Source organism: Gorilla gorilla, chromosome X (assembly GCF_029281585.2).
Source record: "Gorilla gorilla gorilla isolate KB3781 chromosome X, NHGRI_mGorGor1-v2.1_pri, whole genome shotgun sequence".
Lineage (NCBI taxonomy): Eukaryota > Metazoa > Chordata > Mammalia > Primates > Hominidae > Gorilla > Gorilla gorilla.
In genome coordinates, this window is record NC_073247.2 from 42,446,704 (window position 1) to 42,471,808 (window position 25,105).

The following is a 25,105-nucleotide window of genomic DNA, read 5'->3' on the forward strand; positions in this document are numbered from 1 at the left end:
ATCATTTACCCAGTTTTTGGTGAATCAGTGAGTGACAGTGTTTGCAGTGGCGGTGGTTCATTCAAGGAATAAATGTTTGCAAAGCATAAACTGCCAGGATTGCCTTCTCTCACCACAAAGTTCAAAAACAAACAATAATCAATATGGCAGCTCACTGAGCACTTCTGTAGAGCATCAATTATTGTCACACATCTTTATGATTACTGAATACTATATGAATTTTTATTTCACAGTAATTTATATTAATTCAGTCACTCATTTTCCAAGCCACGTATTCCAGTTCAGGGACTTGGGAGGCCAGAGCCCATCCTGGCAACTCAGAGCACCAGACAGGAGCCAACACCGGCAGGGATGCCATTCTATCACAGGGCACAGTCATAGACACATAAACACTCACATAGGGACAACATAGACACACCAATTCCCCTAACGTGCACAGTTTGGGATATGTGAGGAAACCAGAGTACCAGAAGAAAACCCACAGAGACAAAAGAAAACCTCACATAGACAGTGCCCCCCTAGCTGAGATACAATTTTTTCCCTTGCCAATATTATAACACAGTGATGTTCAATGAAACGACATTATTCAAGGACCTGCCGTACATTAAAGTTTGAGAAGTTCTGCTCTACGTGATGGCATGTGGATCTTTACCCCTTACCACTGCTATTAGAATTTTATGGTAACCTACTTTGTAATGGTAACCACAATTTAACTCCTCGTAATAAAGTATGATAGTATATATTGTGTTTTTAGTTCCTCACTAGACGCTGGGAGATGGGCAAACATGCTTCATAATGCATCACTGTTGGACAAATGAGGAACTAGAGGCACTAAGAGATTTAAATAAGTGGCCCATAGTTATGAGTTAGTGAGTGCTGAACCTGGGTCTAGACTGAGTTATGAACTGCAAGTTTAGTGATCTTTCCAGGACTGAGATGAGGCATGGAGAATAAGAAGGTGGAACGGTGGCACTCATTACACAAACCATGAGAATATTTGAGGCCATGTTGGGAATTAACCACACGCGAACTGAGAAGCTGGAAACAGGTATCTTTAAGAAAACTAATCCTTCACCCAAAGTAGAAATGATTATTTAATCATACTGCATTCTAGTTTCAGCATAAAGACTTGAACATGTTAACATCAATATCTTTCTTTTTATCTTTTTTGTTTGTTTGTTTGAGACAGAGTCTCACTCGGTTGCCCAGGCTGGAATGCAGTGGCGTGATCTCCTTTCACTGCAACCTCCGCCTCCTGGGTTCAAATGATTCTCCTGCCTCAGCTTCCCAAGTAGCTGTGATTCAAGTCATGTGCCACCACGCCCAGCTAATTTTTGTATTTTTAGTAGAGACAGGGTTTGACCATGTTGGCCAGGCTAGTCTTGAACTCTGACCTCAAGTGGCCTGCCCTCCTTGGCCTCCCAAAGTGCTGGGATTACAGGCGTGAGCCACCGTGCCCGGCCTCAACATCTTTCTTGATTATTTTAGTAATTAAAATAGTTTTTGTCTGCTCCCAAACTATATGAAAGCTTACACATAGAGTGTCTTTTCTATTAATTTTCCTGTTTTGTGTGTTGTCCTTTATTTGTTCTCAATGAATAAGGGCCTATATAGCACCTGAATATTAATTTTTTTCTCTTCCTTAACCAGCATCTCAGTGGTTCTAACATCACTGATAAAATACACATCACTGATAAAAATAAAACAATAAAGCAACCTCTAGGAGATAACTGCAATGGTCTAAAATTTGTCACAAAAGTCATAGCACCAACAGAAGCAGTCTTCATGATAGTCATTTACATTGCAATTGAGTTCAGAATGTTCATTCTTTTATAAAAGTTTCAATAAGTCCAAGAAGTACTGTCCTATTCAAAACTGTTGATGTCACCCACATCACAGTCAGAATGTGTCACTTTCATAAAAACATATTTTTAGACTGCATTTGAGGTATAAGCATCAGTCATCAGTCATCAGTCACAGGTTGCCTACAGAATGTAACTATCAGAACAAATAGAGTTTTCTTGAAATACCCTTTTGATGACTTTGGTTTCTGGCCCATTTGCTGGTCCATCTCTTTTCCCACCACACTTGGCCAACCATGCCAAAGATGGACTATACTTGTCCCGGTGATAACGGAAAATGTTCACAAATTATAAGTGCAACATTCAGCTCAAATGCTTTCATTTCCACAAAAAAACTGATTGATTTTCTCTAGCAACAAACAATGAAATGCTCTCGTCAATGTCTTGTAATTAGTTCTAACATCAGCAAGCCAATTAAAAGGGAGAAAAACCAAATTTCTCCATCAGGCCCTTATCAGCCCTTTTGTTACCCATACAGTGATCTTGCCCTGAACCATAAGGTGGATAAATGAGGGGAATGCTGATTTTGGCATCCAGCTTACTTTCAGATAATCTAGCTCATCCTTCTCAGCTGACACGAGACAGAAATAACATCAAAGGGTGATAAACTCTTTCTTGCAAACCTGGGGTTCCATGGTTCACTGGCCCCAGGCCTAATCTATCAATCCATTTTCTACACAATAAAAGGTAAGAAACCCATTACAGATCTGTTATAAGCCTTGGCAGGTGGTATACGGCAAAAATGGAATACACAATCAACCCAGCATTTGGTATCCCTTTTCTACGGTTTGAAGCACTAGGGGTCAGCTGACATGAATATAGTAGTCAGCATTTAGTATTAACTTATTTTACCTACATAAATAAACTCACATCTTGATGTATGAGTATAAAGATTTGACAGAAAAGTTCATTTTTGGTATGACTCTGATCTTTAATAAAAATCACCGTTATTTTACTTTTGTATTGCATATTGGCTTTGCAGGTGATATAATAAATGAAACTGGGTTAGAATTTACAATATGTGGTCTTAAATATGGCCTTTAATCTTTGTTCCTTATTTAACCTGAGTTTAAGGAGTTGGCATATGAAAACTTCCATTTAATATCATTTCACGATTATTAAATTATTAGAAAGGAAGGAAACTCCCTCTAGTCTCAGGGTTGGTGCTATGTAAGTAAAAGCATTGCAGAAACAAAAGGAAAGAGAAAACATTTTATATTAGAAAAATCCCCTTTTATTATGTCATTTCTTCTCCTTTCTAGAATTCATTGCTTTAGGCAAACACCTTTGTGCTAATAAAGGAGTTACTTAAAAATGCTACACTGAAGATGCAGAGTTATGAAATTTTTCTCCTCCTTTCTCTTTTCATCATCATTTATACTCTTCATCATTTTAAATCCATCATGAACAGGGAGGAGAGATTGCTAAGAATAGTCGAATTTTCTTTTAGTTGAAAATTAGCTTAACTTTTAAATAAAATCTAGGGCACAGCATACTTAAGTGACACATTTACATGCTTGATATACATTTTCAGTATGTAGATAGTGGCAACAATAAAGTTTCAATATGGAAATTAGTTGTTACACAAGTATCAGTGCTTCACAATTTATTCTGGATTTTTGTTATATTTTTTAAAACATTATTATATTGAAATGAACAAATTATCTTGTATTTGGTGAGGTTCCCTAAGAGAAAACTATCTAGCTTCAGTGTAACCTTCTACAAATGCTTTTCCTTTACTTTGCCAAAATGAGGGTAACTGATGTCAAAAATAAAGGTGGGGGAAGGGATGGAGAAGCAGTGTGAAAGTTTAATTGCTTTCTGCTTGGATTTCTGGGTTAAAATCAGGCCAATAGATTGATAAAAATGATGTTCAAAATTAAAAGTCCTCTGAATTATGTTCATACTTTAAAAGTGAGAATGCTGGTGTTTGAAAACAATGCTGGCTTTGTTGGGCTTCTTAGGCAATATGAGGAGAAAAATCTATCATTTTCCAACACATTTTAGCTGAAATGCTAGTTGGTCATAGAAAATGAAAATAATATCAGCGGAATAGGAGAGCAGTGGCTGAAAATCCTCTGTGCCTTCCACGAGAGCCATTTGGTTGTCTTGCTGCCTCTAACTCTCCTCTCCTTCACCTGTTGCATTCATAATAGTAGCACATAGTTCAGCTTTCTCCCCAAGAGCCATATTTACAACTTTGATTAAGAAGGTGAGACTTTTGGACAATTTGGAGGTGAGAATCAGAGATGATTTTGTGCTTGCTCTTTGCATTTTTCTATTTTAGTATTACTCCTACTGTTTTTAATCTAACATTTTTTGAGCAATTACAATATGCCAGATACTGTGTTACATATTTCCCATTTACTACCTCATTGAATTTTCACCACAACTTGGGGAAGTATCTTCTTTTAGTATTTGAATTTTATGGATGTTATAACTTAGGTATGGACAGAGTAGGTATAAGATCACATAGCTGGTAGCAAGTGGAATCCATAATTCATAATCTCATCATTAACGCCTGCAGTAAATTACCTCCTCATCACTCCTGTTTACTTTTTCCTTGTTTGTAAAGTGTCTGATCCATATTCTTAGCATTGCCTATATGGTATTATAGTACATACTGGTTTCTATCCAGGTTCCTGGCTCATAACACCCATAGCCCTTGTTACAGTTTTTTGTTATAATGTTGGTTGCGTTGGGTCTCAGGGGCAGGCCTCTGACCTTCTCCTGCTCTCCTTTCACTCTAATGTTCCCTCGCCTTTCAGATTATAGGTCTTAAGAACCTCCTGTTAGAGGGTCCCACCATATACCCTTGGGGAAGGAATGCTGATGTCATGAAGCTTCCATAAAAAACAAAGAGGACAGAGTCCAGTGAGCTTCCGGGTAGCTGAACAGGTGGGGATTCCTAGAGGGTGGTGCACTCAGGGAGGGCATGGGAGCTCCATGCTCCTTTCCGTCCCTCCACCCCAACCATACCTCACCCTATGCATCTCTTCATCTGTGTCCTTTGCAATATCCTTTATCATAAACAGGCGAAAGTGAGTGTTTTCCTGAGTTCTGTGAGCTGCTCCAGCAAATTAGTTGAACCCAAAGAGAGGGTCATGGGAACCCCAACTTGAAGCCCATGGGTCAGAAGTTCCAGAGGCCTGGACTTGAGACCGGTGTGTGTGTGTGTGTGTGTGTGTGTGTGTGTGCGCACGCTAGGGGGGTGCAGAGGAGACAGACCTCGGTACTGAGCCCTCAATCTATGGGATCTGACACTATCTCTGGGTGGATAGTGTCAGAACTGAATTAGAGACACCCAGCTGGTGCCTGCTGTTTGGTGTATGGGGAAAAAAATTCCACAAATTTGGTCATAAAAGTCTTCTTCTGTGTTGACGATTGTTACGATTTGAGAGTAGAGAAAAAACACGGTTAGAAAGAATTTTCCATACACAGCGTAACATTTCAATAATTTGGAAAGTTAAATATCACACATTCTTATATACTATTGTCATTAAAGAGTGATTAATTCGGTAATAATGGCAATCAGATTTCTTGGATAGGCCGAAATTCTCAGCTTAACTAAAGTATTAGGAAGGTAGATGATGATGACAAGGACGATGATGCTACTAAGAACAAAAGCAATAATGATAATGATAGTTATTGAGCACTGGACCAAGCCTAGCTCTAAAAGCCTGATGTTTGTTCTCATAACTAGAGTGACCCTCTCTATATATTTTATCTTCTAAAGTGGAATACTTATGACAATGAAAGAGGGAGCTATTAAAAATTATGATAGGATAACAGGCAAAAACCAGAACTGTCAGAGCAAATTGAGATGTACTCATGACACACAACCTAGTAATAAACCTCATGTCAGTGTGAAATTATAGGAGGCAAAGTCAAGGATGCTTATGTTATAAACTTTAAATTACTACTCCCTTCCCCCAAACCTCAGCTTCAAACTGTTTAGCAACTATAAATTAGAGATATGAATATTTATAATGCCAAGCCCTATAAAATTATGCATGCCCTTTAAATAAGGGAAAGGTGGGAAGTGATTATGATATGCTTAGAACAGAATGTGGCACATAGTAGTCCTTCATTAGATAGCTCTTGAATAAATAATTTAATTACAGCTTTGCTGTAATTATTAACTACATAAAGAAAACATCCAAATAATGGATTTCCAGGAACTTACATAAAGAAAACATCCAAGATAATGGGTTTCTGGGAACTATCAGACTATATGCCCAATAAATAGGTGAACACCCCTTTTTTTTTTTTTTTTTTGAGATGGAGTCTTGCTCTGTTGCCAGGCTGGAGTATAGTGGCATGATCTTGGCTCACTGCAACCTCCTACTCCCTGGTTCAAGTGATTCTCCTGCCTCAGCCTCCCAAATAGCTGGGATTACAGACACACGCCACCACGCTCAGCTAATTTTTGTATTTTTAGTAGAGACGGAGTTTCACCATGTTGGCTGGGATGGTCTCGATCTCCTGACCTTGTGATCTGCCCGCCTGGGCCTCCCAAAGTGCTGGGATTACAGGCGTGAGCCACCACACCCGGCCCGTTTTCTTATATAATAGCGTTTTAGCACACAGATTTATAAAATTAAAAACTGTGTGAACTGTGTTACAAATACACTTCAAGGGAGAAAATCATGAGCACATAAAAGCTCCAGTGGAACTATCTGGTCCCTGCTATGACTTCCAGCTAGAGAAATGATTTCCTATAATGATTATTATACTTCCTACTATATATTTTACAGAATTTTTTTTTTCAGGGTTCCATAAATACCAGTCAATATGGTAACAATGCCAGTGAAGATTCTATTATTTGGTTGAAAAAAAATCACGTTAAGGGCAGGACTGAATGGTAACTATTAGAACAATCTATTAATCATCATCTTGTGATAGGAAATTGATTGGACAAAGTATCCATTTTTGAGCAAGGAGTGGGAAAGCCAAGCTCTAGCTTTATTTAATTTTCTCCTTTTTGCTATTCACATTTATACTGATGACTAATAATGACTGTCATTACATAGCAAATATGTCTGGAAAAAGACTAAACATTCATTTACCTTATACAAATGAAAATAAATCTAAAATGTTTACTCCTCAGATACATATTTAGAAGCAACATGATTAGAGATTAATACAAAATGAACCAGATTTCTGGCAATTTAGATACAGCCAACTGTATATTGTGGAAGATAGTTTGTGCTAGGAGTTGCACTATATTTTTACTTTCATAATTTTTATTTGGTGATTTTTTGAAAATAATACCTGTATTATTATCAATATTACAAAACTTATTCCCATATTAAAGGTTTGTTATATATGTTATATTTGTAAACCTACCTTTTTCCTCGGTAAAGTGAATAAGATGCACTTAACTAAAATTCACTTTCCAGCCAAATGTCTTAATTGTTTTCCAAAATGCTTTTTTCTTTATGTGCACCATTTTATACTGTCTGGGCAGTAACAAATTCAAATAGTAATTTACCATTTACATATAAACAGTATATTTTATTTGTAAATGGTATTTTATGTGTAGATAGTAAATTACTGTTTACATGTAAAATACGATGAAAAATTTAAACTTATTTAACAAAATGAAAACATATTTATTAAAACTAATAGGAATGCATAACGTATACCACCTGTAAAATTACTTGACTTTAAAAATAGTAGGATTTTAACTAATTCTGAAACAACATAAACATGTTTTGCTGTATTACACAACTGTAAATGTTCCACAGCAGAGAAGGTTCTAGAAAGTAATTTTAAAACATAGCATCTAGTTCTCAAAAAGGGCAAAAACCAAAGCAAAAACTCATATAGTTTTTTTAAAAGAAAATAAATCCCCATTTTAATATTAGGATATTATCCACATAAAAATCACTTGAGCTTCACCAAAAGGTTAAAACCCCTACTCTTTATTTTGGAATCACTTTTATATTTAAATAGAAAGCTACATGGTCTCAAATAAGTCACATAACCTTTCTAGGACTCGGTGTTTAAAAATAAAGAATGATAAAGCATATTTTGGTTTTAAATAAATGAGTAGTTAAAAAAATACCCACATATAACATATACAAAGAGCAATGAAGAATGAGGAAAGGGGACACAAAATAAAAAGACATGAAAGGAGATGAAACTGGGATTAAAGGGGTCAGGGAAGGAGAGTAGAAGAGAATGTGTTACATAAACAACTGGGGCAGAAAAAGAGTGGCAAATATGCAAATAGAAAAGTAGATTCATGGCCAGGTGCGGTGGCTCAGGCCTGTAATATCAGCAATTTGGGAGGCCGAGGTGGGCGGATCACCTGAGGTCAGGAGTTTAAGGCCAGCCTGATCAACACGGTGAAACCCCGTCTCTACTTAAAATACAAAAATTAGCCAGGCGTGGTGGTGCATGCCTGTAATCCCAGCTACTCGGGAGGCTGAGGCAGGAGAATCGCGTGAACCCAGGAGACAGAGGTTGCAGTGAGTGGAGATCGCGCCATTGCACTCCAGCCTGGGCGACAGAGCAAAACTCTGTCTCAAAAAAAAAAACAAAAAGAAGATTCCTAATAAATACAGTAACGTGTCAATTCATAGATGAAAATTAGCCTAAAAGTGAGAAACATAGAGGAAGAGAGTGATGATGACGGCGAGAGAGCCTCCTACACCCACATGCATGTTCAGAGAAAATACAAAGAAATATGAAGAGGGATAAATATTAAAAACACCTGAGTCAGAAGTGTGGGTGAAGATCATAGAATGAGATGATCAGAGAGAGGAACACAGAGGCTAGCTTTAATAACATCCCCACTTTGTGGCTCTTATGGGTATTATTGTTAAAGGCTGTAAAAGGTCAAGTTATGTATTAGACAAGAATGAGGATATCATTTCATGAGCCTTCATTGCATGAAGGTACCCATAAATGTACGCTAATGGCTATATTCAGTTTAAAGCAACCCTTTCCATTTCTGCTTAAAGAGAAGCTACCCAGGCCAAGGCAAGGTAACACGCTTTTGCAATGAACTTATTATACAGTCCACCACTCCCTTAAAGAAATAGCTATATTATCTTCACCTGCTGTTTTCTCTCTTCAGTAATGAAACATAAATGTACAGGCTGGGCGCGGTGGCTCACGCCTGTAATCCCAGCACTTTCGGAGGCTGAAGTGAGCAGATCATGAGGTCAGGAGTTCGAGACCAGCCTGGCCGACATGGTGAACCCTCCATCTCTACTAAAAATACAAAAATTAGTTGGGTGTGGTGGTGCGCGCCTGTAGTCCCAGCTACTCGAGAGGCTGAGGCAGAAGAATCACTTGAACCCGGGCGGTGGAGGTTGCAGTGAGCCGAGATCGTGCCACTGCACTGCAGCCTGGGTGACAAAGTGAGACTCTGTCTCAAAAAATAAATAAAAAAAATAAAACAAAGATACAAAAGTAAGGGGTCAGTTGGCTCAATACGCAGAATGCAGCATATTAGAGTTAGCTGTGGAGAAAGTCACCTGCCAATTGATTATGATATTAGGATATGTTTGGAGATACTATGTACTAAGGAATTGACATATTCATGTCGCAGTAACTATGACCCACTAGTTCCAATTATATCACCCACTCTAACCTTTGGATGAAGGGTAGGGCTGGAGAACACAGGGAGGGGGTCCGCTTTATTTCTACCCTCCTGTAATAAGTAAGAGCTTGAGATTTAATGAAGATCAAGACTGTCTGCCAGTGTTATAAGCCATTTTCTTTTACTTTTAAAAAAACTTGTGTTATTTACCTAAATCTGGTACTGATCATTTGCTTTCTATCCCTAAATCTAAACTAACAGGGATACAGAGGCATATGGATGGAGAAAAGATGATTAAATAATTTTAATATGACTAATGAATAAAATTCCAAATCCTGTGGCATTTAATGGCAAAGACATTGCATTAAAATTATAATTTTGGCATAGGAAACAGATATTATGGATGTTGTAGTAATATAAGTCTATACATGATGGTGTTCGTAACCTCAGTTTTAATTTTCTATCATAAAAATTTGACTTTTTATTCTGTTGCAGGACACATAAAACGTTGACTCTTTCACAACCCACAAAGCTGCTATTGTATATTTTAGATAGTTCTCTCATATTTCCTACAATTATAATTTTTGTTCTTCTTTTTGTCATAAGATGTACTGAGATATTGTAGAACATTTTGGGTATCCTTCCTCCTTGTTCTCTTTCTATGAGGATGATTTCATTGTTATGTAGCTATAAAATTTAATTGCTGGGACGCCACCTTCCCTCCATACATAAAAGTCTGTATCTTTACACAGATGTTTTGCAATCATTAAAGGTAGAAACCAAGAAGGAATTTTTTTTTTCAAATAACTACTTGCTTGAAATAGAGACACTTAAGCGCACATTATGGTTTTAATGTCATAAAATTGGTACTTATTTTAGTTCCTAAATATTTTATCAGTCGTGTAAATGATCTGTTATTAGAATGTCAGCATCATCAATTTAAAAAATACAATAAATAACCTGACACAATTCAAAATATTCACAAATTAGATGACTCAGTATCGTACAGATGTTGACTGAGCTCCAGATTCACAAAATTTCAATCAATATCCTAGAAGGCTTTATGTAGAAATAGACAATATAGTTCTAAAATTTATTCAAAGAACCAAAAGTAGCCAAGGCAATCTTGAATAGGAAGAACAAAGTGGAAGGTTTACACAACCAGATCCAAAATGTTTAAATAAAATGATTGCATATATACATACAATGGAATATTATTCAGTCATAAAAAGGAATGAAGTTCTGACACATGCTACAACATAGATGAACCTTGAAAATATTATGCTGAGGGAAGTAAGGCAGACACAAAGTGGCAAATATATAATTCCAATTATATAAAAGATCTAGAATAGCCAAATTCATAGAAACAGAAAGTAGTCCAGAGGCTACTAGCGGATGGGAAGACAGAGAAAGGGGAACTATTGCTTAATGGTTACAGACTGTCTGGTCGGAGTAATAAAAAATTTTGGAGGCTGGGCGCAGTGGCTCACGCTGTAATCCCAGGACTTTGGGAGTCCAAGGTGGGCGGATCACCTGAGGTCAGGAGTTTGAGACCAGCCTGGCCAACATGGCAAAACCCCATCTCTACTAAAAATACAAAAACATAGCTGGGCATGGTGGCAGGTGCCTGTAATCCGAGCTACTAGGGAGGCTGAGGCAGGAGAACCACTTGAACCTGGGAGGCGGAAGTTGCAGTGAGCCGAGATCGCGCCACTGCACTCCAGCCTGAGCGACACAGCGAGACTCTGCCTCCAAAAAAGAAAAAAAAAATTTGGGGTGGGGGATAAATTGTGGTGATGGTTGTAATAAATGCCACTGAGCTGGACATACAAAATGACTAAAATGACAATTTTTTATGTTATATATTTTATCACACCTTAAAAAAGTAACACCAAAATACGATTGAATTGTTCACTTTAAATGAGTTTAATGGTATGTGAATTATAGCTCGGTAGAATTGTTTTAAAAAAAAAGATTGTAATTAAGCCAGTGAAGTACTGTTGAAGTACAGATTTAATCAAATGGAAGAGGATACAGAATCCAGAAGCAGATTCATACATACAAGTTCTCTTGATTTATGACAAAGATGCCATGAAAATACAGTGGGGAAATGATTATCTTTGAATAAATAGTGCTGGATCAATTGATGTTGCTTTTTACTATAAATTCATATGTACCACTTGCTTTATATAAAATAAATATGTATTAATTTAATAAATAGCATTACTGTTAGATTTATATAGTATTCAAGGTGGAAAGATGAAAACTCACAAGTTAATAAATCAGTAGGTAAGTAAATAAATAAACTTGTGGAGAACGTTAGTGTACATTAATTATTAAGTCTATACCACAGGTGTGAATAATTAATTTTGATTTATGACACTTGTTTAACTAGAACCAGACCATGTCCTTTCAGCTTAAATACTGTCAGTACATGCCTGGCCACTGAATTAAATACTTCGTCATTTCTTCAGTCTGATTCTTCAGAATAATTTATGCAAAAAATTGTGGTATAAATTTTGGCATTTGGTCATTAATGTAAAGTCATTCACCATCATCATTTTTTCTAGCCACAACAAAACATATAGCCAAAGCAAACGGTCAGGTTAAAAAACAAAACAAAACAACAATCCACATACCAGCCTCCTCCCCGACCAATGAAGCACCCAGGAAACAAAATACATACAAATACTTGCAACATTTAACACATGTGACAGAAGAGATGGTTAATGTCTAACCTTTATCCACTGGAGATTTGTCTGCTTGAGCTTATTTTCAAGTTTATCTTGCTCTTCTGGGCTTATGGGAGCACTTACAAGCACGGGTCCTCCAGTTTCATTTAGTTGTTTGAGAATTCCCTGGCGCAGGGGCAACTCTTCCACCAGTAACTGAAACAGACAAACGCAACAACGTTTAAAATGAATTACAGCACAATTCCAACTACCTTGTCTTCGCTTCCATTGATTAGTCTATCAAAATGAAGCGACTTGACCGAGGGCCCAGTGGTACCTCAAATACCAACAGTTTTCTATCTGAGCATAGAGCTGATTGACTGAAACACTCACCCCCCAAGTAGATAAATCTTTGTAGAAAATAAATGATTATATTATCCCTCATAAATTTTTTAAGAGAAAAATGTGAGATGGTAAAGCAACACTCCAAATAAAGTTAGTGTCTGAAAACCTATCTCTCTATCAGAAATAGAACAAGTGAATAAATTCATCAGCCTCTTGGGTATCATAGGATGCCATAGCATACCGTAGCTTGCCGCTGAGAAATTGCATTATCATCTTAAGAGGTAACTGACATTGAGAGTATTTACTCTCAATATACACAGTGCCAGGCACTGTGCTAACCTTTTCACATTTATTATCTTAGTTTATCTTCATATTACAATAATTATATCAGGTAGATCCAATTATCTTCATTTTATATGGAAGGAAACTGAGACAAAGAGGTTAAATACCAGCTCCCAGGACACAAATCTAGCAAGCAACAAAGGTGCGGTTCAAATTTGGGTAGTTTCATTCTGGAGTCCTCATTTTTTACTCCATATCCCTAAATTTCTCTAACTCATTCATCATCACATAGTGTATGCCCTTTCCCAAGACCTCCAAAATCACCATGATGTTAACACTTCGTTTTTGTCAACTAAAGTTACCGTGTCTGCTACAGTACCCATTAGCCATACAATGCTATTAACATTTAAGTTAATCAAAATTCACTAAAATAAAATCTCAAGTTCCTCAGTCACACGACCAACTCTCCAGGTATTCAAAAGGCACAAATAGCTAGTCGTTACAAAAATGGATGATGCAGAATATTTTCATCATCACAGGAGTTCTATTTGAAAGCACTGATCTAGATTCTTTCAGGAGAAAACAGACTCATGCATATTAATTAATAAGAAAATGCCACTAAATATGTATCAAATGAATTATCAATTATATTACTATATATGACACTCAATACATTTAGGAAAGATAAATTTCCAAGAAAAGACTGAGTTCATTGTTCTAGGGTATAACCATCTTCAAATGACTCCCACTCTTTTCTATTTTTGAATCCCAAATACCTAGTAAAACATCAGATGTATAGTCAGTGCTCCATATTTGTTTATTGAATTACACCATATTTTATTTTTATACTTTATTTCTTGTTCAGGTGTAAATCTCTTGTTTCACAGAAATAAACGTTTGACATTGGACTCTAATTTACATGTGTAAACCACCTGAATCATTGATAAAGGACCAATTTCATTTCCCTTTGATTACGTGACCTTGTAAAATGAGGATAATAGCAACCATTGTCAAAATCTGATATAAAGATTAAATAAAATAGTGGCTGTAATGTATCTAATACTTGGCACATAACAGGGAATGATTAAATATTAATTTCTCTTCCCCTTTCACCTTCTGTTTGACAACTAAAATGAAATAGATCCAAAAGAGCTGCTTTCCTAAAACTAAAACCATGAAAGTTAATCCAATTGCACAATCAGAGCATGTCAGTCAGCTAAGGGAAGTAATCAGTAATTAGCAGACATCACAGTAGGACGGTATGAAAAGCCACTGGAATAAGCTGGATGTCTATTCAACCAAATGGAATGTGAACCAACACCACGTCCCACACCCCCAGACAAATAAGCTAAAACAAAACATTGCTTCGGGGGAATATAATGCCTTTAAGCAGAGGCTGAAGTAGTGAGACTGATCTGGCAATCCAGATCTTCCTTAAGAAAATGGATTCTTCTTTTTAAAGACTCTTCTCAAATCTCCAGGTAGGTAACCAGGACAGATTAAAAAAGTGATTCCCATTTAGATTTAGATTTTATGATTCCACAATCTGGTCTTCAGTTTTTAAAATTATATGAAGTTGTGAAGTTCTCAAGTAAATCTAAAATTAATTTCAAATCAAAGATAAAAACTGTGAATTATATACATTTAGACGTATTGAATCTATACATCTATATGTGTAGATGTATAGATGCAATGTGTGTGTGTGTATATATAAATACACACACACACATATATACATATGTTCTTATGTGGACTGGTTCAGAACTGCAGGGTTAAGAAAAAATAAAGTTGTGAGAAAAACACTTTAGCAAGGAACTATGAATAACCTAATGGGCAGAAAACCAACGATTAAATTAAAAAATAGATTCATATTCTTCTTTATACAAGCAGGCCCTGGGGGATTTGAGAAAATAAAATTACCTTGACTTGCTCAAGCTTTTCTTTTAGTTGCTGCTCATTTCCAGGTTCAAGTGGGATACTAGCAATGTTATCTGCTTCCTCCAACCATAAAACAAATTCATTTAAATCTCTTTGAAATTCTGACAAGATATTCTTTTGTTCTTCTAGCCTGGAGAAAGAAGAATAAAATTGTTATTTTTTTTCCAACATAGTTCTCCAGCTATTTTTTAATGCAAACTGGGAAACAAACATGGCAATTTAAAAATAAGCAATTTAAAAGATGTTAACCATACATAATTTAAGAAAATTCATTCACTTTGAACAAAGTAATTTCAATATTTCAAGAATCTCTAAATGATAAGAGATTAAAATTGATCAAGAAAAATTCTGATTCAAAAATTCCTGGCCAGGCGCAGTGGCTCATGCCTGTAATCCTAGCACTTAGGGAGGCCGATGTGGGCGGATCACTTGAGGTCAGGAGTTTGCGACCAGCCTGGCAAATATGGTGAAACCCCGTCTCCACTAAAAATACAAAAATTTGCCAGGTTTGGTGGCAGGCGCCTGTAATCCCAGCTACTAGGGAGGCTGAGGCAGGAGAATCACTTGAACGTGGAAGGCAGAGGCTGCAGTAAGCCAAGATCGTGCCACTGCACTCCACCCTGGGCAACAGAGAAAGACTCCATCTCAAATACATACATACGTACATACATACATACATACATACATACATACATACATTAAAATGAATAAAATAAAAATTCTAACAACATTATGTCATTATATCTGAGCGAGGTTTCTCAACTTTAGCATTACTAACATTTAAGTTTGGAAAATTCTTTGCTGTGAGCAGCTATCCTCTGCATTGTAGGGTATTTAGCAGTATCCCTGGCCTGTCGTACACACTGGATACCAGTAGTAACACCTCGCCCCTGAGCTGTGACAACCAAATATGTTTCAAGGCACTGCCAAATATGCTGGGGGGTTGGGGGTGGGGACAAAATTGTCCCTGGTTGAGAACCAACTAAAGTAAGTATATAACCTAAAGTTACAAGTTTTAAAATGTTTAATTAAAGTATACTTATGGAAAATGATAGGACAAAAATATAAACAAGGTTTTTGTTTTGTTTAAGTAGCAGCCATTTTATCTGCTTCTTATTCTGTGGGTCAAGGATTTGGATAGGGCTCAGTTGAGCAGTTCTGCTCTATGTGGCTTCAGCTTGGTTTAAAATAAAACACTAAATTATTACATGCTAAACTGTTTTCCGAATTATGACTCACAACCTTATTTGAGGAAAGAGAAAAACTGATTTAAAATACTTAACATATGTTGTACTCGTGGAAGTTTTAATTATGAAAATGCACATACTCTATGCTAATTAGCCATAAATTTATTCTTACATATTCGATTGTAAGACAGCTGAACAAAATTGTTTGTGCTTAAAATAATTGAAAATTTTTTGTTTTGTTGTCTTTTTGGAACTATGTGTAGCTTCCATGGAAGCTTTTAATTGACGTGTAATATATGTACAGGACACTGCACAATTTAACTGTATAGCTCAATAGTGTTTTAAAAATTGAACACACTGTACAACCAGAGAAGGAAATAGAATATTATCAGAATCTCAGAAATCTCCTCTTATCCCTTTGCAGTCACTGCCTCCAAGTATAACCAGTACCCTGTCAACTTTGATTATTTTGCAGGTACTGAATATTATGAAAATGGAATTGTATGGCTTTATACTCCTTTGTGTCTTGCCTTTTTCATTCAAAATTATGTTTACGATAATCCATGTTGCATATAATTTTAGTCTGTTCATTAACCTGGCTGTATAGCATTTAATTGTGTAAATATAGTACTTTAGATGGACATTTGTGATAATTCAGTTTTTTGAATGATTAGCTATTTTTTTTTTGCTTCAAATTAACAAATGTGTATTGGGAGCTTACTACCTTCTAAGAGCTCAATTGGGCATTAGGATTAAAGATATATATGTTATATACCTTGTCTTGAGGATTTCATAGTCAATGAGAAGAAACAAGCATGTAAGCCAAGGATTATGATTAAGTATTATAGGAGGAGAAGTTATTTCTGGGGCAGTGCTTGGGAGGCATCCCAGAGAAGATAATGATCTGAGTCTTGAAGCATGAAGATAGATCAGCATGTTGCAGGAATAAGACACAGCCTGTTCAAAGACAGGGCCTTGAGAGAACTACAGTTGCAATCATTCTGTAAATCAGAATCTGGTTATTGGACTTCTGCTTGCATATATTCAGTTTTCCTATATGATAAGAGCCTGTTCAAAGTCTGTTCTGGGACACGTAAAGTTACATTGTCCCCTCTGTCTATTCTCTTTTAAATTCATTTATACATTTATTCACTTATTTTTACAAATATTTATGATTTATTGTTTTTAATTTTTGTAGGGACATAGTAAGTGTATGTATTTGTAGGGTACATGAGATATTTTGATACAGGCATGCAATGAGAAATAAGCACATCCACTGTTCATTCCTGGGACACTGGGACCAGGGTCGATTTTTAATCTATCCCGAATATAACATCTGATCTAGAAGTACTTCTACCTTATCTGACTGGGAAGATGAATGCTATTTACTTCAGCTGAGAGTATATTTTGTTGTCTCATATATTTTGGGGAAACTACTAGTTTAATAAATCAAGAGATCTGCAGCTCAGGGGAGAGACGAAAGCTGGAAATAAGGACTTTAGTCATTAGCAATCAGTTGGCAGAGAAAACACGGTAAACTAACTTTTGAACTAATAATTAACATTTCATGTTTGCTATTTTCTGAGTCCATTCTTTCTTCATTTTATGAATTTTAATCATTGACAATTCTCTCTTATTTAAATTGAAAAATAGGAAAAGTCAATTTCAAAGCCTTTTGTTGATTTCTTATGTATGGTTAACCTTACGGTTCCTCCTCTTCTTCTACTCTATGTGCTTGGGCATGGAAAGCCAAAGGAATGCCTACGGTTCTCTTCTGGCCTCTCCAAAAGCTACACAGACCTGGGAAGGAGGTCTGCAGATTCCAAACATTCATTGAAGTGAGAGGATGCTTTTTCCTTCTTGGAGTCTACATACTTACTCTCAGTGATTCTCTCGAAGTCTCTACTTCTGACTCAGAGAGATGAAAGAGAAGGAACTATCCCTTACCACAAACTGCACTCCCCACAAAGCTTACTACCCCTTCCTATCTGAGTCTTTTTAATCTTGCCTGGGACATGGAGTACAGAGGAGATTGGAAATTGCTTGGAATAGAGATAATATCCCTGTTGCTTTAGAGTAAACCCTATGGGGAAGTGGCTGGTCTCGATTGCTGGCAGTTTGTTTTAGAATGCGGAATAGCACCATTTCCCCTCAGATTCTGACCTTAGAATCAATTGTGGAAGAAGAAAACGTCTAGTATAATATAGGCATCCTTTATTTGTTTAAATGTTCCAAGCAGATTTAATTCCTTGGGTCTAGATTTTGAGGGTCTATCTCATCTTTTTCTCTCTCTCTTTCTACTCTGCAAATCATTGCCTCCATTACTATTTGACTTCAGATGATTTTGCATAGTGTTCTGAATACTTTTAGTTAAGTAAAATCTTGCTAAAATCTGATTACATTTGAAAAACCTAGACACATTGGCAGGGCTTTTAAACATTTTCAACTTTCATCTAGAAACAGACACGTTTAAGGAAAAGAAAACCCCAAACCCCCCAAACAAACAAAAATTTAAGGAGCAGGAAAAAGTAATATTAAACCAAAAAAATAATAATAACCCTCAAGTTTAGAAAATTCTAAATCAAACACTCCCCTCTTTTCAAATATGTCTCAAATTATTTACTTGCATATTTTTTCTATCAAGAATATCCAGTACAGAGGAGAGATGTTGTGCTTATCCATCATAGTTGAGATTTATATGTATTACTGGGTTCAAACTCTATATTGTATGCTTATTTTCTTCATTTATTATTCTACTGTGTGTCTCTGTAGGTCATTAATTACGCTTTAAAAAGTTGATTTTTTAAGATCCTAGTAATAAGATATATAGGGGTACCCTATATTTCACCATTATTGTGTTATTAGTTTTGTTTGCTTTCATTTTTTATTATAATGAATAACCCTACAATAAACACATTTATTTATACATTTTGAATCATATATCTGCTGGAATGAGAATGAAAAGTTAACAATGGGAATCCTAAGGATTTAGATACACATTGTTGAATTTCTGTCAAGGTTGGTACTCAGAACACTCGTAAACTCCCACCAACAGTTAGAAAATACTTGTCTCACTACACTTTTACCACTATTGAGCATTATAATTTATATACCAATAAAACAAATAAAAAGCTTGCCATAGATATTTTAAGTATTCTATTAATAGGAAAGTTGAAAATGTTGTATGTGTGTACATGTTTGTCATTTATTTAGTTTCTACTGTCAATTATCTGCAATGTCTGTTGCCCATTTTTCCTGTGTTTTCCTATTTTTAAGAGCTCTTTTCACATTATCTGAAACATAGATTAATTGAGACTATGTTTCCAGCTTCCTTTTTGCCTTTTAGTAGTTTTTTCTAAATAAAATTTAACAGCTTATTTCTTTGATATTATGTTCATTGATAGTATCCTTAAAATTGTGGCCATTTTACCATTGTTCAGATATTCTCATTTATTCTTGATCCTTTACTCTTTCATTTGTTAAAAAAGAACAACCAAATATTTAATCCATCTTAAATTTATATAGTGTTGTTTCTAACCTTGAAGAGTTTTTCAGAAATTGATATTTTTCCCCCAGCACCATTTCTTCTGAATTGATTTATGGTGCTTTCTTCATGATATTTTAAGTTTCTGCTTGTTGATCTACTGTAGATTTTTGTGACAGTAATGCACTATGTCAATTATTGCAGCTTTAAAATATGTTTTATTTCTGGTAGGTTAACCCGCTCTCCCACTTTAGTTATTCTAACTTATGTATCATTCAGTCAAATTATAAAACAATTCTCACTGAAAATTTTTAAATGGGGTTGCATTATATCAATAAGTTAATTTGTGAAGAATTACTGCCTTTCCAATATAATACTGCTAAATTTTCTGTATTTACAGTGTTTTTGGACACAGAGTATCTGGGACTCAATGGGACACTATAAATAATTAAGTACATTTTATAATTAACGTTCAGCATCAATTTGAAAGACAGCATCTTGCATATGATTTTATGGATATTAACCATATACTAATTTAGAAAACTCATAAGGACTCTCAGAATAAATCATCACTTAAACAGTAAAAGCTTTGGCTAAGCTTTTTGCTATCTTTCTTTTTACACAATATTTGTGGAAAACTTTTTTTCCAGTGATTTAATTTTTTAAAAAAACAGCATCTTTTAAATATGAAAACATTTGGTAGTCATTTCTTATCTAGATTTTTTTTTATACTTTGAAATATAAAAAAGATGGTGACAAAATCCCGTTGGGACCTTGTTATAATCTGCTTTTCCAAGCTCATGTGTTTTCTGAAATTTCAAAAGCCTCGATTTGAAGTTTTAAAAGCTGCAGTTTGAATTTATGTATTCAGATGATTGCAGAAAAGCAAAGAAACACAGTTAGCATTTCCAGGCTTGTCTCTTGACAGAACCGTTCAAACGTGCTTTATATTGGCATTCATCACATGAAGTGTTATTTCTTTGTTTACCTACTTGCTTAATGCTTATGGTAGGATTTATTCAGACAAGTGGTAGTAATAATAATGAATGAGATATTTAACATTACCCATCTGCAAATAAGTGCTAAATATTTTACTTTTAGAAGCATTTCAATACATTTAGACATTTAGCTTTTTTTAGAAAGAATGGCTTCTGTTTGAAATATTGGCTCTGTTACCATTTACATTACAAATGTTCCTAATGAAATTAAAGGAAGCACATATTGCGATGGTGAGAGATTTGCATAATCAGAAAGGAAGCACTACTCATGTGTTGCTAAATTCAATGAATTTAACATTAACTCTTAATGAACATTTTCTGTAGGGCTACTCTTACGCTAAGAGGAATAGACTGCCAAATCACATGGCATGATTTTGGTGAGGGGATCTAACAAGTGTTTCAGGCAAAGTGCTAGATAGTTTCACAGTGGAATCTTTTAATATTCCATACATCCTTTGGATTGCCTTTTATATGCTTTCAATGAAGAAACTGAAGTTCTAGAGATTGATACATCATATACCCAAAGGTGACTATCCCATTTTCCAAATGGGAAGTCCCTCTCTCCCAGTTTTTTGATCACCTTTAACATAGAAACTTTAGAAAATGGAGATACAATGATCACCTGTTTACATATAATGTTTAATTCATTAATTTGATTGTGTGTACTACTTTAAAATTATATAGTACAAAATATTATATCATTAGATCACACTTCTTCATTCATATTTCATGCAACAATTTTGTTCAAATTCTTCACAGGCACCTTCAACATTGAAATTTGCATCCTCACGGATGCACTTGTTGTTGCCTAACTCAGTTTTCCAGAGGGCATCATCTTTACTTACATCCATGTGGCCTGAGGTATAGTACTGCTGAATCTAGAAGTAATGTTTCACTAGGAATTTTATTGCAAGCCACAAGCACACATTTATATAACAGAATACAGTTTTATGTTATGTAAAGACAGCTTTATCTTTTTTCTCTGCCGTATGTCCATGAGCTACACCATGTAACCACTTAATGAGTTACTTTTAACAGTATTCTTTCCATAGCTTGTTTACAATGGCATCCAACTCTTGCAATTGTGATGTCATACAACCAAAGTCAATCCCTAAACTGTGTTAAATTTATTTTCTCCCTGTGTGTGTGTGTGTGTTTGCCCTCCTCTATCAGGTTACTTCTACAAGCCTCCAAAATAAGCATAAATTGAGAATAAGTCAAGGCAATACATCTTTCCTGGACAGTACTTTGTTGTTTTGATTGAAGTAAAATAAATGACCATCTTGTAATTTGAGAAACTTCAGAAGGATTCAAGTATAAGTTGACCCTTCCTGAGGGAAAACCAAAACAAAACATTGATTTCTAGGCACACCTAGTAACCTCCTCAGGCCATACCCTCCGTAGGTCATTATCAGAATCAGAACCCAAGCATCAACTTTATTTTTAAGCCAACATGTCTACCATACCTGGTTGGTGCTTGAGTTGTACAATTAGACATTTGTTCATTTTCCCTAAAGTTTGTGTCTTGTCGGAATGAAGTGCTCCTGAGGGGGATAATATATCAAGATTTCTCAGTCATTTATGCCTCACTATTAAGGAAATGATTAGCAACTTTTGAGTAGATGTGGAAAATGATGAGGGAAAAACCTGAAGGTTAGCAATGCGAATATCTGTATGGAAAGTAAGTCCAAATCTAAATGCTGCCACTTATCAGCTGAGTACGTGAACACGGGCGAGTTCCTTAATCTCTTTAGCCCTCAGTTTCCTCGTCTTAAAATTAGAACAATAAACATTTTAGAGTGTGGTTGTGAGGATTAAATTTTTTTTTGCAGAAACCCAAGATTTAGCCTAGTGCTTCACTAACAGCACTCAAAAAAAATGGTAGAGAACATAAAAGGAGGTACAAAAAAGGGAAAATATGGATACAGAGCTTTCTATTTTAATCCTAGAATTGTGTGTAAGCCCACGTGCTTACATAGATAAAAGTATTTATAAAACATTATGAGTACACAGGGGGACTACTCAAAAGTGAACTTTTGATGAGCCACGTGACAAATTTATTTCTCCCTACTGACAAACTACCTTGACAAATTTTGCTGGGGAAAAAACAATAGAGAATTAATGTCAATCTATGAGTAAATGTGCCACCAGATGAGACTACTTCTAGGTGAAGCATATATGTAATCACAATGCAACAGCCATTTATTGAGGGTCTACTAGTGTCCAATGATATGGCCGTGAATATCGGCAGCAATCCCTGCCTCATGGACCTTACATCCGATTGGGAGGAAGGGGAGGCAGACAGTAAACAAGATAAAGAAATAAAATCTGTTGATTGTGATATAGTAAGTGCTACAGAGGAAAAAAAATGAAGCATGGAAAAGGGATGGAAATATTGAGGGGAAGATGGGGAGCAGTTGTGATTTTATAAAGGGTGATCATAGAAGGTTCCATGGAGGAGACATTTGAGCAAAGTCCTCATGGTAGGGACTGGCTAGCTGCTCATTAGACAAGTTTACTCATTTCTCTTAATTGTGCAGCTAGCTGTCATTTCCCAGTCTCCCTTGCCATTAGTTTGGCTACATGACTGAGTTCGAGCCAATGGAGTGTGAGCAAAAGTGATGCTCATGAATATGAAGCCTGGCTCATAACCCCACCTGCAATAACCACCACCACATATGTAATATTCCTTGTTCTTTTTCATTCTAATGTACAAGAGCACAGTGATTTTGAAATCCATATGTTAAAGACATCAGAGCCACAAAAGCGAAGCGCCCTGGGTCCCCCCGATTCACCATTTGGAGGAACGCTACTTGTTGACCAGAAAACTCTTGTAAAGTTTGCATGAACAGAAAGTTTCTATTATGTTAAGCCACTGAGGTGTGGGCTTTTTTTTTATAGCAGGTTTAATAAAGATAGGTAATATAGAAATAAAGAAGCGAGGGAGGAGGCCATGCAAATATTGTGGGAAAGAACGCCCTAAGCAGAGAAAACAAGTACAAAGGCCTTGAGGCAGGAGTGTAGTAAGAACGTCCTAAAAACAACGAAGAAGTGAACAAGAAGTTCAGAAATGGAGTGAGGAAAGGAGATTACTAGATGTGGCCCAAAAGCCTTCTATTCAGAGATTCTATCTAGAATCTCAAGGCTCTTATAATCCCTATCCCACATCGAATTCAGTTTCTGGGTAAAAATAAATTATAGAGCAATATGTTTGGGAAATCTCAGACTGAACTTTGTTATCCAATGCTACTTTAATAGATCCAATCAACTAACTGAGCCCTAGGACTTCTCCCCAGATTTTTGTGTGTGCTGTCTACACAGTTGCTGAAACAGGTTTCGGGAAAATCTGAGGATGCTTTGGATCTTCATCTGTCAGAGGCAGTTACATCACCTATCAGTAAAGCCTGTCACAAAGCCATTACCATCTGATAGAAAATGCAATTAAGAGGGTGTGACTTCAAACCATTTTTTCTGATTTCAATCCCAGTTCAGTTTTTCCCTTTGCAGACATTCAAACACCATCATCTTCCTGCCTAAACGTGCTCCTCTGTCAAGTTCAATGGATGACTCCACCAGCTCCCAGTTTTTTAAGCTGAAAATGTAGAAGTCATCCTTGATTCTTCTCTCTCCCTCACTCCCAGAGCGTATCAATAAGCATGTCCTCATAAGTCCACTTGAGAAATCTCTCTTGAATCTGCCCACTTCTCTCCATCCTCCTGTCGCTGTCTCCTTCTGTCCCCATTCTGATTTCAACTTTTATTTTTGATCCAGGTAGTATACGTACAGGTTTGTTACCTGAGTATGTTGTGTGATGCCAAGGTTTAGGGTAAAAATGATCCCACCACACACAAGTAGTGAGCATAGTACCCAATAGGTAGTTTTTCAACCCTTGCCCCTCACCTTCCTCCCCCTTCTAGTAGTCCCCAGTGTCTATTGTTTTCATCTTTAAAATGAGTACCCAATGTTTAGCTTCTATCTTCGGTTTTCTGTTCCTGCATTAATTCACTTAGGATAATGACCTCCAGCTGCACCAATGTTCCTACAAAAGGCGTGACTGTATGCTTTTTATGACTGTGTAGTATTCCGTGGTGCATGTATACACGTTTATTTTATTCAATCCACCACTGGTGGGCACCTAGGTTGATTCCATGTCTTTGTTACTGTATAGTGCTGCGACGAACATGTGAGTACATGTGTCTTTTTGGTAGAAAGATTTGTGTTCTTTTAAATATATACCAAGTAATGAGATTGCTGGGTTGAATGGCAGCTCTCTTTTAAGTTCTTTGAGAAATTTTCAAACTGCTCTCCACAGTGCCTAAACTCATTTACATTCCCATAAACAGTGTATAAGCATTCCCTTTTCTCTGAAGCCTCACCATCACCTGTTGTATTTTGACTTTTTAATAATAGCCATTCTGTTCTGATTTCTAACAGCCTCTCTGAGACTGCTTTCTAATTAGCTCATGCCTCCTACCTTGTCTCCTTCTTATCCATTCTTTACACTTCAGAATAAGAGATCTTTCTAAAATATGTTGCTGATCATGTCCTCATATACTCAACAACATCCTAATGCCAATGGGATAAAATATAACTTCTCTAACATGGGTCAAAAAGCCCTTTGTGATCTGGTCTCTACTTCTATTTCTTCATCTTTCTTTGCACTGTATAGTTCATGGAACAACTTACTCTTCCTTAAAATCCAGCACTATATCCATATCAGGACTTATCATACAATGTTCCCTCTGCCTGGGATGTCCTTCCATACATCTTCATCTAGGTAGC

At 36.1% G+C, this 25,105-nt stretch overlaps 1 protein-coding gene across 8 annotated transcripts in view; it reads right to left on the reverse strand.

Moving 5' to 3' along the window:
- The window catches only part of DMD (dystrophin), a 2,091,067-nt gene that overhangs the window by 798,510 nt on the left and 1,267,452 nt on the right, over positions 1–25,105 (reverse strand). For all 8 annotated transcript variants that reach the window (XM_055376532.2, XM_055376533.2, XM_055376528.2 and 5 more), the window contains 2 exons: positions 14,637–14,784; positions 12,156–12,305 (listed from right to left, as the gene is read on the reverse strand). In XM_055376532.2, the coding sequence (XP_055232507.1) occupies positions 12,156–12,305; positions 14,637–14,784 (298 nt within the window). The remainder of the gene's footprint in view (positions 1–12,155; positions 12,306–14,636; positions 14,785–25,105) is intronic.